At 42.6% G+C, this 17,023-nt stretch overlaps 1 protein-coding gene and 1 long non-coding RNA gene across 3 annotated transcripts in view; one reads left to right on the top strand and one right to left on the bottom strand.

Moving 5' to 3' along the window:
* LOC120742497 overlaps positions 1 to 9,824 on the top strand; it is a 46,367-nt gene extending 36,543 nt beyond the window's left edge. The window contains exons 3-5 of one of the 2 annotated variants that reach the window (XR_005697879.1): positions 4,610 to 4,814; positions 7,910 to 8,785; positions 9,593 to 9,824. This is a non-coding gene — a long non-coding RNA (uncharacterized LOC120742497). Of the gene's footprint in view, positions 1 to 4,609; positions 4,815 to 7,909 lie in introns of both variants that reach the window. The other variant, XR_005697878.1, reaches the window with a different exon arrangement.
* A 118-nt stretch (positions 9,825 to 9,942) lies between these two features.
* si:dkeyp-69e1.8 (uncharacterized protein LOC100001340 homolog) lies at positions 9,943 to 16,356 on the bottom strand. Its single transcript, XM_040045809.1, has 3 exons — positions 16,206 to 16,356; positions 15,683 to 15,831; positions 9,943 to 12,105 (listed from the first exon to the last, which is right to left on the bottom strand). The coding sequence occupies exons 1-3, from the start codon at positions 16,228 to 16,230 to the stop codon at positions 11,251 to 11,253; spliced, it is 1,029 nt and encodes a 342-aa protein (XP_039901743.1). The 5' UTR covers positions 16,231 to 16,356; the 3' UTR covers positions 9,943 to 11,250.
* Between the last annotated feature and the right edge of the window lie 667 nt (positions 16,357 to 17,023).

Raw genomic sequence — 17,023 nt, 5'->3', positions numbered from 1 at the left:
AAAGAGAAAACTCAGAGGGCACACTGAGGTCCTGGGCTCTGTAAAAGGCGGGGGCAGCAGCTCTGGTGCTGGTATAGTGGCAGTGGAGAGAAATGTAGAGTTATATAGACACACACACACTCCACACCTTGGGAGCATTTGATCCCCGTGAACACTGCACGGCCCGGAGAGGACACGCTCTGTAAATTTTCCTCGCTCCTGCGTGCTGTGTTCTCTGTAACAGCAGCCTGAGCTTGTAAAAATAAAAAATAAAAACCACACACATGACAGGTGCCAAAGTCAGGAATGTAAAAAAAAAAAGTGAATGATGAAATATTATCATGGTGCTTGCTTGTTATTTTTCTTTATTTTTTCTTGGTGTCGTGTACTTTGAGAGAAAGCGTGTGCCAAAGTGTTAGCGTGTGTATTCCACGTGTATGCAGTGCTGGGATTTGTTACTTGTGACAGTTCTGGATAGAAAAATATATTTTTTATTTAGTATTATTAGCAAGAAATGGTTAAAGTATCAACCTTATGATGAATTGTTATAAGTGATAGACACACTGTCCTATTGGATTATGAGTACTAATGCAGTATTTGGCATAATAATTGGTATGTTACTGTTTTATTTACCTCCGAGCTCATTTACCTATCCTGTTTTTCTTTCAGCTCTTTTATTAATTGTTCACATTTGCACCAAAATCCAGTAATATTAGCTGTTTCAGTAGTTTATCTGTTACTTTTAGCCATTACCTTTTTATGTGCTAATGTCAGCTATTTAGCTATTGCTAATAGCTAACAGTTTTAACTTAGCTTAGCTGAACACTTTCAGCAGTTCCCTGTTTACTTGTTATCAGTCTCTTAAGTTTTATATTCTGAAGTTTTATTAATTTCATGCTTTTGCAATATATAACATTTTCTCTCATCCTCTCTTAATTTTTAGCTAGCTATTACCGTTTATCCATTAGGCTACTCTTAGCTAACAGTGTATTCCCTGTTGACTTGCTGACCTGTTTTCTTGTGTTCTGCTGATCATATAAATCAGCATTATGCATATGTTTTAAACTATATAGTCCAAAAAATATTTTTGTGGGACTGAAAGGTTGTTCAGAATAAGTTTTACTAAACCTCTCAATTACACACTGTTGTGGACAACAAGTAGCCTAGCATAAAATCACATTTCCACTGTCCAAAGCCACCAAGCAAATATGTGAACAAATATATTAACCAAAATGTGCTTGTATGCCTGAGATTTCTTCTTCTAAATGTGCTTAGTTACATTCTGCTGCAGCTTGCATGTGTGTGTTTTTACTGCTGATGGCACAGTGGAGGATTTATTTGAACAGATGTGAACTCTCAGTACCAGAGTGACCTCAGGTCCTACTTGGCTACACTGCAGCTGATCTCTCTGCCCTGGAATAATAACACTCAGTTTAACAGACTGACCTGTAGAGGAAAAAGCTCGCAAACACACTGTCTAATAAGTTGAGGAATAAGTCTACATTTCCTCTCACAAGTTAACTGAATCTCTCTGTAACCTTATCAGAGCGTGCCTTGCTGCAATGTGGAGTGCATATGTCAGGGCATGTCCTTGTCTTCTGTGAAATATCTCAGTTACAGTAACCAGACAGTACAGTAAAACCAGAAGTTATATTCCTTTCAAAGTCAGATATATGGCTCGGGATTTATACTCTCATTGACTGAAAATGGAGGGTTTTATACCAAATGCACTGCACATTAACAGCGTTGAGCATGAGTTAGAGGAGTCCAGAGGTTGCCGACAAGAGCCATAAAGGAAGTGAATTTATGTCTCAGAGTGATACAGGCGGGAGGTCAGACGCAGAGTTAAGTGTGTAGGGTCGACAAGGATGAAGAGACAGCAATGTTTGGATAGAGGACAGGGGAGAGTGATTCTAATTTATACCCCACTAATTGGAAACAGCAGAGTCCTGCACCTGAATCGCATTCTCGGCCCTGTGGCCAGCGCTAGGCCTGGGGGACGTGGGAGGGCGATGAGGGCTTTGGGGGGGTGGAGGGATGGACTGGAGGTTAGGGTCAGTGTCAAAGGCAGCATTGTTGTTTCTATCCCTGCAGCCAGGACAGAGGTTTTGTGGTGTGTGCGTGCATGTGTGCAGATTTGGAAACGCAAGATGCCCGTGTCTGAGCAGAATTAGTGTGTGTATGTTTGAAATGTTCTGGGGGTCATGTTGTTGTGACAGTCTTGAAAACACACCACACACACACACTAACGAGGCCGGAGCCAGAGTGAGGACCACCCTGGTGCAACAGAGCGAGAGGAAGGAGGGGGGAAAATCAGCTTAATGTGTCATGGTTTCAATCTGACACGATCTAACATATGACATGGCTGGACTTCAGCAGTCTTAGCTTCCTAGTTAAATAAATATGACAGCCTCCTGAGGTAATTACCATGCTGTGACCAAGTTGAGTCATAGCATCCGTTAATTATGAGATGGGCCGTGTGATTACAATCCCTTTTTTTTTTGTTAAATCCATGCTGTGAGTGAGTTTCTGATGTCTGTAATATTTCAGTGAGTGATGGTGTATTCAGATGTTGGCTGTGACTGGGGTCTGGCATTGTGCTTAAAAGTGAAGTAATCTTGGAATTTAGATTGAAAAAACACTGACTTTGCTCGATGGGCTTCATATCGGCACGATCTGTTTGCACTGCTAAGCCACAAGTCAAATCCGGGCCCATGCCAGAGATTCCCACCCAAGGGCACTGGCGCTGTCCCACAAGAAGGTAGTTAAGTGAGGTCCATGAACTGTATATGAAAGGTGACGCCACCTGTGTGTTTGTGGACTCGAGATGAGCAGTTTGTCTGTGACTATCTTATTTCATTTCATTTTTTTTCAGGGGGTGGATCTGCCTGAGAAAAAGTAAAGAAACAATCCCTCATACTGAAGTGAGCTGTCAATCAAAAAGTAGCCAAAACTTAAAGAATCCTCTGTTTTATTATTTATTTTACTCTGAATGGAACCATAATTTATAAAATGAAATTCATCTCATAGTCACTGAAACTTGTAATTATTGCTTAAGACTAAAAATTAATTTAGAAGGGCCATAAATAAGGTGAAAATTTAATTTTCTAATAGTTTTCTACACAATCTGCCACCAGAGGAGTCGCCCCCTACTGACCACTAGCAACAATGCAGGTTTAAGAGACTTCCACATTAGCTTCACTTTCATCTGTCTTTTCTACACATTCTGAGTATCTCAACTAATTTGGAAAAAATACAAAGTATATAATAGATATTTATTAAAATATTTAGAGAGTCGATACATTTGAAACATTTACTACATTTGAATTGCATGAAAATATGCCTGAATTTAAATGAATTTGGCTTGTAGTGTAAAAACATTTTGAAAGCCCAAATATAGCAGAAGAGCTCTACATAAATGCCAGTCTATTTAACAATATATATAACAGAGTGAAATGGGGCAAAATAAATTTGTCTAAATGAGCCCATTAGAGTAAGGTAGCTTGCGGTCGGAAAGGAGCACTCAGGTTTTTCTGCTGAAAAAAAAAGGGGGTAACACGGGCTCTGAACTAGAGATTTATGCCTGTTTTTCTAACACTGCTGTGTGTCTTTGTGCGTGCGTGCTTATGTGAAAGCAACGCATCAATTCAGTGCTAAGTGACGAGCTGTCAGCTTTCACACAAGGACAGACAAAGACCCCCTTAATACGAACGATGCACAGTGCAGATAAACACACATAAACCCCGAAAACCAAATTTCTTGAAAAAAAGGGGGAAGAAATGGCGGCTGGATTTAGACATATGGGGAACATATTGGTGGCGGAGATCTGATCACACGAGTTTCCTCTGAGGAGAAGAGAATACAACAGGATTTAGATGTGGTGGGGGCTGTTTTGTTTCCCTTTAAGTGTGTGTCAGTCGTCTGCCCTCCTTGAGGATGTGAGAGAAAACGTTTCTCTCTGCTTCATCGCTCCTCTTGATCGACAACTTGATAGCCTGCGCACATGACTGAGTGTGCGCAGGCCAGAAAGACACACGCGCACTCATCCCACTGTAGTGGTTTGCAGAGAGACAGTTGTCCTATGATACTGCTTTTTTTTGTTCTTTCCACCTAGCATGTATTCTGTTGACTGAGCTCTGAGCGCACATCAAAGCCACCACAATCTGTCTGTTTCTCTCACGATTTGCCCCCCCACCACACCACGTCGATCTATGACTGAGCACAAACCATGCACAAACTAAAACACATTTGTATATGTGTATGGTACGGGAGGGACTCTGCATTTTCTTTGATCACTGTTCATCTGACATCGAATTAGTTCCTTTGTAGCGTTCAGAAACACGATCGATTTGTTATTTGACATTGAAATCCTTGATTTTAAAATAGCCGCTCGTATTCTTTCCCTTTGACAGATCATGTTACTTTTTTGTGTTGAAAAGACACAGAACCAAAGTTAGTGCGTGCGGGGTATCCCCAGTTTTTTCCTCGCTGTCTTATCATTTCCACATTGATTCCACTGCCCTCTCTGGGCTGAAGTAAAGCCACTGCAGCTGCACATCTTAATCTTACTTTTCCCTTCATCCTGCCTGTCATGTTTACTCCCTGTTTCTCTCCCTCCTCTCTTCTGCAGGATGCATGGTTTCAAAGGGACCACAGAACAAATCAGAGGCCCATCCCTGCGCACCAATGGCCTGTCTCTCATTTCAGATGGAGATTGAAGGGCACGTCTGCTCCGGGGGCGCCCACCGCCCTGAGGGCCTCTGCGTCTCCCCTGCGTGAGAGCTGGACCACTACACGCACCAAAAAACCCGTCGACCCCCGCAATCGGCTGTCTGGTGAGCTCAGTCGCTGGAAAAGCCCTAAAAAGCCTCGCCTACATCCCTTGTTAGCTCAAGGCCGTGTGTGAGTGGAGTGTGTTTTGGGTTTGGCGTCACTTTGAAAAGATATGACAATAAACGGGCCCTTGAGCAGGAGTTATTATGTGTTTGGCTGAGAAGCGGGAGCTCGTGTTGCCTCGACGGAAGCTGGATCTTTCCCAGCGTTGTTTTGAGGTGCTTTGGGTTTGTTAGTCATAGCTTACTGTAAAGTGCCTCCTGAGACGCTCCTATTTAGAGATTGTTTTGTGCGCCTCGACTCTGAAGTGGTATCACGGGCCAGCTCCCCTGGCTTTTTCCTGGCGGAGGATGTGTCAGGCTTGTATGCATCTGCAAAAAAAACAACAAAAAACCTACAAAAAAAACCAACCGAGGCCACAGAAGATCAAATCCAGGTTTGGACGACGCATTGTATCAATGCGAGCTGTGGCTCCAATCTCCCACAGTATCTGTCTCCAGCTCTGGTCTTTCTAGGCCTCCATTAAGCTCCTCTAGCTTTCATATGACACGCCGATACCCATCATAAGCTGCATGACAGCATATGGACCTGAGTGACATTTGATGTACGTGGCAGGAGCGAGTGCAGCTCCTCTTTGCGTCTCCCATTCATGTGGTGGAGGCAGGATTAAGACTTGATCCAATAGAGTAGAAGTGGAGGAGAACGAGCCGGGGTCAGATCTGCCTTGAATTAAGTCAGTGTTGCAGCAGGAATAATACAGTCACCTCCCCCAGAACCCAATAATACTACTGAAGGATAATGTGTGTGTGTGTGTGCTTGGCCTGTGCCGAGGCTGCGACCAAACCACAGGCTGGTGTCCTTTACAGAGAATAGGGGTCTCTGTTGACGGTTCAAACACAGCCCGCGGCCCCAGCTTCAAAAAGGCCCCCAATCATCGCACCCACTTACAGCCAACGGCGCATGTCACTTAATGTGGACCACACTATCCATCAATTATGGTGACGCTCAGGGGCCATCTAACACCCGCACCGCAGCTCCGCGTAGTGAGTTGTCTTCTTCTCTGACTGAAGCCCCCCTCCAACCCCTCCTGCAATCCTCAAAGCCCATCTGCTGCAGGAGGTGCAGCGTGAGGCCGCTAACTCCTCAGAGCTGTCACACCAGCAGAGCTCAGGCTTTTCTGCTTCTTTCATCCCGCGATGTTTCGCTCCCTAAAGCTCATCCTCCTGCAAACGTGGCCTCCTGCAGTGCGCTTTAATAGCTCACTTCACCCCTTTTCTCATTCTGATTGTCATCCTTTTTGCACCATTCCCGTCATGCCATAGATTCCCTTTGAAGTGTCCCAACAGTAGGCTTAGCCGCACGCCTGTAAGACACACGAGCCTGTGACCTTACCCTCCTACTAGCTGTTTATCTGTCCCTTGGCAAGCGAACTGAGTCAAACTGGAACTCATTTATCGTCATCCGATTCTGACATGTTGCCACGGGGTATTAGTTAAGCCCCAGTGCCTTTTTGGCATCCAAGTGTCAGAACGTATGTTAAGGTTGTACGAGTGAAAATAAATGACTCAAATGTGGCGACCATATTGGGAAGTTCTCTTTTAACAGACGGATGCCGGCGGGGCATACAAACCTGAACCAGACCGCACATCCGAGTCTCAGCCCTTTTCCTCTTTCTCCCGTCTCCAGTCGCTGTCCGCACAGGACATCTTCCTCTGTCACATCTGGAGGGGGGTGTGGGCAAAGAGGCTCAGGTCAGACCGGAGGGGACGAGGGGTGGCTCTCGTTCCGGCCAATTCGCCGAGCTGTCCTCCCGCTCGAGTCAGCTGCTCGTACACGTGCAGAAGCTTCGGCGTGCATTCATGCGTGTGTGTGTGTGTCCATCAGAGCCCTAACCTCAGCAGCTGTGTGTGATTTTGTATTCATATCATCTGGGGGGCTTCTTTCTTGTTGTAGTTTTTTTTCCCTTTCCTTCTTCTTCTGCTTCTTCTTCCTGTCTGTGCTGACACCTTGTTCTGTGCGCTGGAGGCCCTTTATGGTCAGATCATGGATGGGAGCTGCTTCGTGTCAGCTGCACTGCCTCTATTTCTGAGTTTCCACTTCATCTGGGAAATAGTGCACAGACGCTTTTCTATTTTCAGCAGTGTTTCAAATTTAGGAGAAAGGACATCCATGCTCTTTTTTTAATAGCTCATCTTTGTCTTCCATGTTATTTCTGCCATTTTAATTTCTTCTTCTTTTTTGGTTTTCAAAGCAGTTTTGGTATGAAGTGTTACTAATTGACATTCATGAAGGTTCTCTCATATTTAAGTGCACAGCCTTAATTCATGCATTTCAAAAAATAATTGGTGGGAAAAATTATCCCGTAGCTATTGGATATAAAATTTCAACTAGTTTAAAAAAATGTTTATAAGCCTTATTTGAGATTTTCAGTAATGCCTATATTCATGTACTGCAGTTAGTAGAGCAGTCTGTAATGGCAGAGAGAGACATGGTACTCAGAGAGTTTAAAAAACTTTGAGAAATCCTTTTTAAACCTTATTTTTGAGAGACAATGATCAACCACTTTAGGCACCTTTGACAGCTGAATGATCACATGAAATGTTTTAAGTCTGCTCTGACCGTTTAAATTTGAATTAATATAGGTAATACTCCAAAATAGCTCTCCAAATATGTGCCCACAGGCAGGGCCGAGTGGGAAGACTTTGATAATAGATTGCATAGCTGATGAGTATAGTGTCAGACGGCTCACTGTAACTACCTACAAAATACTAAGTTTGTAAGAGTTAGTAAAAAGTAATAAATCACTGCTTAAATGGTTTAAATACAAATGTGACTAAATGATTTTTAAAAAAGAAGCGTTTGGAAAATATGTAAAATGTTAGAAATCAGTCAAAAAACACATCTGGTGAATTTTAAAGCTAACATAAGAAAAATAAAAAGTCTGGACTCACTGTTTAAAATTTTACATTTCATATTTAAACACTTTAAAATTAATTTCTAACACTGCAGTAATTACATTTTAAAATGTAGAAATAATTAAATGAAGCATCACATAACTTTTTCTTCTTCTTTGTTTAATGATTATTTCCTATCATAGTCTGGACCCGCTGTCGAATACTCCCCGCTGGACACACACAGACACAGACACAGTCGGACGGGGCGAGCACTGCTTGGTAAACAATCGCAGCCACACATGCTCACGCTAGGAAGGAACATGAAAACAGCACTAATGGGAAAAAGATGAGAGGGCTCACAGCGAGCACACCCAGAGAGAAGGAGGAGAGCGAGCCGGCAGTCGGACACCGCTCGCTGCCTCAGCCCTGCATGCCGGCACACAAAAACAGCCCTCAGATAGAAAGATAGTTCCTGAGGTCACACTGTTTAAAAAAAAAAAAAGGAAAAAGATTGGTGGGTTAAAAAGCACTCAGCTGATTTACAGCCTCTGTGAACTCGTGTGATTATTTTATCCGAACATTATATTATTATAATTTTGCTGTACTACTTTATTTCTTTCCAGCTATTAGAGCTAAATTACCTTAAATTATTTTTGCTTTTTTGTCAAATATATTTAGAATGTTTGATTTACCCACAAATTCTTCCAGTTACAATCTGGCAAACAGTCATATTTATTTGTAAATAAAAAAAACTAAATAAAATTTTAAACATGTTTAACCACTTGCCATAATGGTCGTGCGCTGTTCCTGTAAAAAAAGAAGAAGAAGGACGGCCTTGTGCTGTGAGGGGAAAGAGTGTGTCATCTTGTTTATTTTCCTTTGGTTTGCTGTCTTTTTCCAGGCCATGGGGCGCGATGATAACAAAAAAATATTGCGGGCGTCCGTGTCTTCACAGCGGACTGCCCTCCCCCACCACCACCACCACCATTACCACCACCAGACTGGATCCGACAGGGGACCGCAGGGCCCTCGCAGCAACATTTTTGCCGTGAGGGAGAGGAGCAGAGAAGTTACCGCCTGTGAGTTAATGACGGCTCGCTGCTGATTCCCCTCACATGTTTTGCTTGTTTTTTGGGGGCTTTTTGCTTTTTTCATACAGGCACAAATCAGCTCCCCTCTCTGTCCCAGTGAGGTCTCATCCTCCAGAGTTAATACTGGCCGCCGTCACAAGCTACGGAACTGGTCTTGATTAGTGCTACTGAACTGAGATACTTATGTACGCCACATCCTTCTGGAAAAAAAAAAAAAATAATAATTACACTCCCAAAAAATTCTCATTAATTTTTCTCCAGACTTCCAACTCCGTCTCCGCGCTCTCTGCCTTATCCGTGGTGTGTATCCACTAAGACTGAATAATATTTGGACAGGTGTTCTTTCATATACATTAACTTGAAGGAGTCTAGCGTGCAGTTTCATAAAGCAGGGGGGAAAAGAAACATATCCTGGTGAGTGGGTTCTGAAGTTGGTGCTGTATGCTGTAGTCTGTACTGTATGTGTAATCCCCAACAATAAAAAACTGTTTAGCACTAATTTTCCTGTACTTTTAAAACCTTTTTTTCCTCCCCGTTTCAGACAAGAGGAGGCCACATCTGGAAGACAGATGTAGTCCCAGAGCTTGTTCTCTCCCTTTGACTCTTGCTCTCTCTCTCACTGCTTCTCACTCACTCTCTCTTTCTCCTGTCCTTCCCTCCCTCTCCTCTCTTTTTGGGAAACATGAGAGCCGGGCTAATTCTCTCTCTCTCTCTCTCTCTCTCTCTCCCTTTTTCTCCCTGCCTTGCTCTCTCCCTCCCACCCTGGCCGGACCACCCACATTCGGAAACGCCTAGCTGCTCCTGAGGCAGAGCCGCCGGCAGCTTAGAGAGACCAAGAGGCAACAGCGAACAAGAGAGATGTAAGGACGGGCCATGACGGACGGTTTAAGCAAGAGTGTCAATTACTGCCGTGTCAAAGCCATTGTGTGCTGCTGAGAGAGTCTGAGGGACTCATCTGCTCCAGCGTGAACCCTGGGCTTTTGTTCCTCGCACCACAGCTATCTATATCCATTCATTTTAATCTGCAGTATGGTAGAAGCCATTGTAGAAAAGCATCTCAAGAGAACACATACATACTACAAGTAACCACAGCTCATCTCTGTGAAGAACAATCATTTCAGATTAAAAAAAATCACACTGGAGTGTACTTAAAACAGCAGCTTTTATTTGCTTGGTAGGCAGTAAATGATTTTCTTTCAGTTCACCTCAGAAAACTTCAAACTTCTATATAAAGGTCAATGTCACCACCTTGTGGATTCTTCTTGGTATTGCCTCCTAACAAAAGTGTTTCAAGCCTTCCCTGTGCCCTCTCTACAAAGCATAAAACAGGTTCAGGAGTTGTTACTTAATGATAAATAATTTCTTTAGAGATCAGTAATAGTCCACTCATAAGGACGAGCTGCTTGCAAGGTTATGAATAATCGATTTGGCTGTTGTATGATATCCTTTTTATAGGAAAGTTAAAAGGATATTCAAAATTTTCACAGTAATGGGTTTAGATGCAGTTAGTTTGACGAGCTAGTGTAGCGCTAGCTCTGCACTCTATGTCAACTTTTTTAAGCTTGTTGATTTTTACGTTTTCGCTGACTTTTTTCATTGACAGAGGAAGGGAGGGAAAAGGGAGGGGAAAACACAAACAAACACAGCAAAGTCAGAAACTAGCTTGTGAACACAGCAGCTTAAAAGTTTGATATTTTCCTCAGAAGCTGATGGAGATCAAAAATAGAGCTAAAAGGAAAGGCAAGTTGGACAGAACCAGCCACCCCCCAAATAAATTTTATTATGTGTCTTTTTACTGTGTCAAGAACCAACTATTTGCCAACGTGAAAAAAAATAACACTGCTAGCAAGCTTGGTTAGAAAGCTGCATTCATCAGGACATCTCGGATGCTCTGTTAGGTCCCAGTCACAGAGGCCTCCACAACCAGCTGATAACTAACGGTCTTTAGGAAAAAATGTGCATTCCCTGATCAATTGGCAAGTGGCTGCAGAAGGTTGCGTGCTATCACTAGTTGAAATAAGGTGTGTCCAGTGCTCCACTGAAAACCTCTGATTACTTTGGTTACAGCAAACTGCTGCAGTCTCCCACAGTTTGCATGGAAGACAAGTTTTCGCTACCACTCAGTGGTTTGTTTACAGACGAGATGGCGTCTTCATGTACTTGAAGTACAGAAAGAGGCAAAGATCTGAGTCATGCCGACAATATTGAATACTAAGCTAGTAAAAAAGACAGCGGCAGTTACATTTGAGAACATACCAGCCGAAAGATTTTTCAAATCCAGCAAACCCTAAATTGTCCTTATTTACGGGTTAAAACTGATCTATAAAGCATTATTTGTAATCAGGGAAACATGCTATTTTGTGTTAGTGGGTAAGCCCACAGCCCAGTAATACAGTGGTTTGTGGAACACAGTAGAGTGGCTTTAAGGTGCAACTTAAACATGAGATTGCTTCTCATTTAGTTTTCTCTGTTTTTCTTCGCCCCACTTCAGTAGCCACAGACCCCACAGTGGCCCCAACCATACCTCCATACGTCCCTCCCACGAACAGGCCGACCAGTGACCCCAGCAGCGACTCCCTTCTCACCAGAGAGGACAGCCACCTAATCCACCCTGTCAGCTTTTCCCACAAGCCCCCGAGGAAAGACGGAGCAGAGGTGGAAGGTGAAACATCAGTAGAGGGAAAAATGCTATCTACATCCACATTCAGGTCACCTATGCTCCTCTCTGCTTCTTCCCGGACCTCTTCCAATTCTTCCTCATTCTCCAGTTGGGAGTCTGTGGGAGACACCTGGTCATTCAGCTCCTCTCTTCTCTGTCTCACTATCTCTGCCTGCCTCTCTCTCACCCTTTCCTCAGCCTCCTGGTACAGAGGGCAACTAAAGTGTAAACCCCCACTCTTTATAACTGCCTGCTCGACTTTCTCCAGCAGCTCCTCCACCGCTGTCCTTCCATCTTGTTCTCCACTGCGGGCTTCCAGGGTGTGGTAGCGCTCTCCGCATCTCTCCACCAACTCCATTAGGTCCTTTCGCCATGTGACGAGGTATTCTTCCAGCTGCTCGTCCTCATCCAGCACATCTGTGTGGGTGAAGAGTATGATGGTATTTCTGCTTACAGCAGAGGAACCAAAGAGCTTCTTCAGGACATCCAGTGCCTTGGCCTCTTCATCAGCCGGCTGGTTTGCTGGGACACAGAGCAGAAAGGCGTGTGGTCCAGGGCTGGATGAGGCAATGAAGGAGGAAATGTAATTTCTTCTTTCCTCTGAGTTACAACCTGAACCGTACCAGGCTGGACTAGAGACTATCACCACCTGCAGAGACGTGACAGAAGCATAAAGAAAAAGCAATTACAATTGATTACAATGCACCTGTTTTAAAAAAATGTCTGTTATTTACAAAGATTTTTTTTTTTACTTTGGTATTCTTAAACTGAACTCACTACGTGAATGAAGTTCAGTCTGTGTGTGCATGGCAATTCCAAAATTTCTTCACAAATTTCATGGATATTTACACTTTTATAAGGATTAAAGTCAGTAAATTCAGAGATTTACTGAACACATTTTTCATGTTGGAAACAAAAGCACTGAAAAAATATGAAAAGACTGAACTACATTTGAATGCACTGTTGAGATACCTTTGCATCTTTATTTATAAGTGTGTTTAGGACTTACTCTTGTCTTAATAATACACTAACTCTATAGCAAACCCTAATACAGAATACCCTTACAGAATCCACTACATGTTAGCATCAGTGGTTCTGCTGATCCACTGAAAGTTACTACAGCCTGCAGTTTGCTAGCTACCTTTGACCTGTAAATCGTTCTTGGATGTCAGAATTTGAATTGCAGAAGCCAGTTTAACACAGATTTATGGATCAATCTGTTACCAGTGAAAGCTATGGAACCAAGGAACAAATCTCAGGGCTCAAACACAACTAATTCGAATTACTACTTGAGGCTGGCTCCAAAAGCGAGTCGATCCTCTGCTGTTAAAATACTCGACTCAGAAATGAAAATAACACATTTACAGCTAAAACAGTTTTGGTCTCAAACATTTATTCACATCCTTAAAACAATTGTATGTTTGTATAAACCACCTATTTGAATTTTTTAAGGCTAGTCAGTTGAGTTCTTGCTTGTGGCCCTTTGGCCTGTTTTTAATAGCTTATCTGACAAATAACAAAGCTTTCTGTGTGGCACAGCCCGTCCGAGAAGTGTGCACTCCAGTTTTGGTTAGTAAAACTTGAGTATTTTATTAGTTTATTACAAGGCATTAGCCAGTATCTCTGTTCATACAGTTTACAGATGCAGGTTGGCAAGCAAGCTTGTTAGCATTAGCTTATGATACAGAAATTCACAATCTTGACCTAATACGGGCACTTCTGACTCGGAAAAAAAAAAAAAAAAAAAAAACATTGGTGGAAGCCAAACCCTAATGTTAAAAAATTAAGATTAAAAAATGTGGGTCACAACCACAGTGGCTACATCCATCTTTTATTTACAGCCTGTGTATATAGTATCTTAATCTCTCTCCCCTTCATCCTCCTGTCCTTGTCCATTGTCAGCAGTTCCTTCACACTAATAAATGTAGCTTGCCTTGTTTGCTTATATTAGAATTACACTAGGCAAGCCTTTCACAGTAGTATCGTCCACTTTGCCTTCCTTGGAGGCTGTAAAACAAATTTAACTGCATTGACCACCCAGCAGATTCAGGTGTTTGTTTTTGCTTAGGTGTGAAGGCTAATGGTAGAATTACTGAGCCTATTAACCACATTTGTTTGTTTTTTATATATATAGTTGACCACATGAGAGCAACAGCTGCAAAGTGATGAATATATTTAGTATCACTGTGCATCAAGATTTCACACCATAGAGTGCATATAACAAGGCTGTGATTTTACAACTAACGCGTTAAAACAAACCCAGGTCTGTTGGCTCAGTTTCTTTTGGCTGGTGCGAGCGCTGTAAACCAAAGCCTTGAGCAGATACGCCCCGAGAGTTTCACAGTTGCTTATTGGTTTTTTTGCAAAATTTTGAAACCAGTCATGCTTAATTTTGTGGGTTTTCTTAATCATTTAAATGTGCCTGGTTGGTTAAGCACACATTTCTTTTTTCCTGTGAGGTAAGAAACTCAAATGAATACTGCAAACTGGCTTTTAAATGCATTCATGCTCATTGTTGCGTCTGAGTACATCAGATTGCATTTCAGATGAGAGGATTCAGTGATGTCGACATGCAAGAAGGTGTTTACAGGAAATGCCACTGGACAAAATTCAGACCGCATCTATCATCTGCACGATTAAGCAGCAGCACGTTATCAAGAAGAGAGAGAGAGAGAATTTATTAGGAGTTACATTTTCTTTCACACAAACATGTTTCTGTTATTAACCATTGTAACCACAGGTGTCGCCAAAACAACCAGAAATGGATCCTTAATATTTATCTTGTATATATGTTTTTAAACATATATGTTTATTTCAAAGGGACAATTTATATATATTAACACAAGCCCTTAAATCCTTCATGTAAATATGCCACACAGACTAATTTTCATCTGCAGTCAATGGCAGGTTTATGGCAAACATTAAGACAAACATGAATTTGATGGTCAGTTTGTCGTCTTCACCACTGTAGCTGACAGTTCTTCAGCAACCTGCTACTTGATTTTAGCATGTAGCTGTAAACCAATCAGGCATAACATTTTAACCACTGTCAGGTGAAGTGAGTAACGCTGATTATCCCTTGATCGTGGCAGTTTTTAGTGGGTCCTGACTCCTGCCCATCACCAAAAGCTTCAACAATGAGCACATGAGCACCAGAACTGGACCATGGAGCAATGGACGAAGGTAGCCTGGTCTGATAAACCACATTTTCTTGTACATCACATGGATGGTTGGCTGCGTGCACATCCCTTAACTTAGGAACATCTAGGCTCAGGATGCACTGTGGGAAGAAGGTGAGCTGGCAGAGGCAGTGTGACGCTTTGGCCAATGTTTTACACGCAAACCTTGGATCCTGCGAACCATGTGGTTACTTTGACATACCTACCTAAGCATTGTTACAGAACATGAACACCCTTTCATGGAAACAGTATTAACTGATGGCTGTGGCCTCTTTCAGCCAGATAATGGACCCTGCCACCAACCAAAAAATGGTTCAAGAATGGTTTCAGGAGCACAATGAATTTGAGGTGCTGACTTGGCTTCAAAATCCCCAGATCTCAATCCAATCGAGCATCCATGAGATGTGCTGGACAAAGAAGAACAATCAATAGAGCCCTCCCCCCTTCACATTTTGATGCTAGATCAGGCCTTCAGGGGTCTAGTGGAGTCCGTGCCTCGATGGGTCAGGGCTCATTTTGGCAGCAAAAGGGGGACCAACACAATATTAAGCAGGTGGTGATAATGTTATGCCTGATTGTTGTATAATCATATTATGAACATACATCTGGCAGGTTACAGTAGGTGGACTAAATGTAGGTAAATTATTACTTTATAGACTAAACTTAAAACTAAATCATATTTAATCTAAATTGTAATAATTTTGTCTGAAACAGGCCTCTTATGTAATGAGACACTGAGTCTCAATGACCACCATTATAAAAAAAAAGTTAACCAAAAAAAAAAAAAAAAAAAAAACATAAAACAACAGAGGACCCAAAATTGAACCCTGGGGTACTCCGATATTAATGTTAACTGTTTAGGAAATTAACACATTAATAGATAAAGTTTTTGTTTTTTTATTGACATTTATACTCATATTTTAAGGTATTGTATTTTGTAAACATCTGGCTATAATGTTTCAAAAGCACAAAAGAGACATGCAGACTTCAGAAATAAGCAGGTGAACTTATAAAGGACCACAGTCCATACTCGTCAGTTATTGTTACCTGTCTGCCCGCGACTTCCCCTCTGTGTTTGCTGCACTCCTGGACAGCATCATCATCTGTGTCCTGCTGGTAGTCTTGCAGGCCGAGGATTTTGCATATTGCAGTCTTCTTCCCTGCCCCACTCCGGCCCAGCACCACCAGCCTCAGCTCTGCTCAACAAGAGAGAGAAAAAAACGTTTTCATGACACGCTGCACTTATTTCATACACTGAAGTGTGCTCACTTTAAAGGGACCGAGTTTTTAAATTCACTTATAGCCCAAAATAACTGCCATGTATAAGCTGTCTGCTCTTTATCGTGCGAGTTGTTTACAGAGATAAGGCCCACCCTGTTTGCCGGGTGTGCGTGTCGTAAGCTCGTCTGCTACATTGAGCTTTGAAGCGTTTCACCTCAGCGGGCTGCGCCCTTTGCAGCTGCTGCTTCCCGTAAACCGACCGTGGAGGAGCCGCGCCCCTAACTTTCCTTTCTTATTTCATGGTTTCTGCCCCCGAAACGCCACATGCGAGACAATTTATCAAACCTACCTGACTGTGTAGCAGATGCTGACATTTCTGTTCCTGCTCGCTGTCGTATGTAGCGTTGAATCAGGCGTAAACACACACTTCCTAATTCCTGCGGGCTGACTCAGCCCTGCCTCTGACACTGAAGTTCACTCCGCCAGAGGTGAACACAGCTCCATCTGTTGTGGGAAGTGTTGATGGCACCATGCGCACATCAGGGCATGGATGTCGGCACCGAAGTTTACAATTGTTAACTCGGGGGGAATAATTTACTCAGTTTAACTGGATGACTTTATTTATCAAATGACCAGTTGGTTTTTGAGCATAGACTTCTTACTCATAAGGTAAGACAGATAAGCCATTTATAACTGCACCAATCCATCTGCTGTTAATGCAAATATCTAACCAGCCAATACTCAGTGCATTTAGAAATGCAGACATGGTCAATATGACCTCCTGAAGTTCAAACTGAGCATCAGAATGGGAGAAGAAAAGTGATTAAAGTGACTTCGAACATGGTCTGGATGTTGGTACCAGACGGCCTGGTCTCAAACTGCTGATATACTGGGATTTTACCACACAAACACCTGTAGGGTTTATACAGTTGTCTGAATAAAAGAAAATATCCAGTGACTTAGTTAACTGTAATTTAAATAATTACAGCCACAGTATGCACAAGATCTGACTAAACAACGCATCAAACCTTGAAGCTGATGGGCTCCAGCAGCAGAAAACCCCACATGGTGCCAGTCCTGTCAGTTATGAAAAAGAAACTGAGGCTACAGTTCACCACAATCAAAGAGTAGTGGATGGTACCTGGTCTGACGAGTCTCAATTTCTAC

Source organism: Simochromis diagramma, unplaced genomic scaffold, assembly GCF_900408965.1.
Source record: "Simochromis diagramma unplaced genomic scaffold, fSimDia1.1 OVJJ01000150.1, whole genome shotgun sequence".
Lineage (NCBI taxonomy): Eukaryota > Metazoa > Chordata > Actinopteri > Cichliformes > Cichlidae > Simochromis > Simochromis diagramma.
The sequence above is the reverse complement of the archived record's forward strand: the minus strand, read 5'-3'. Positions and strand labels throughout refer to the sequence as shown.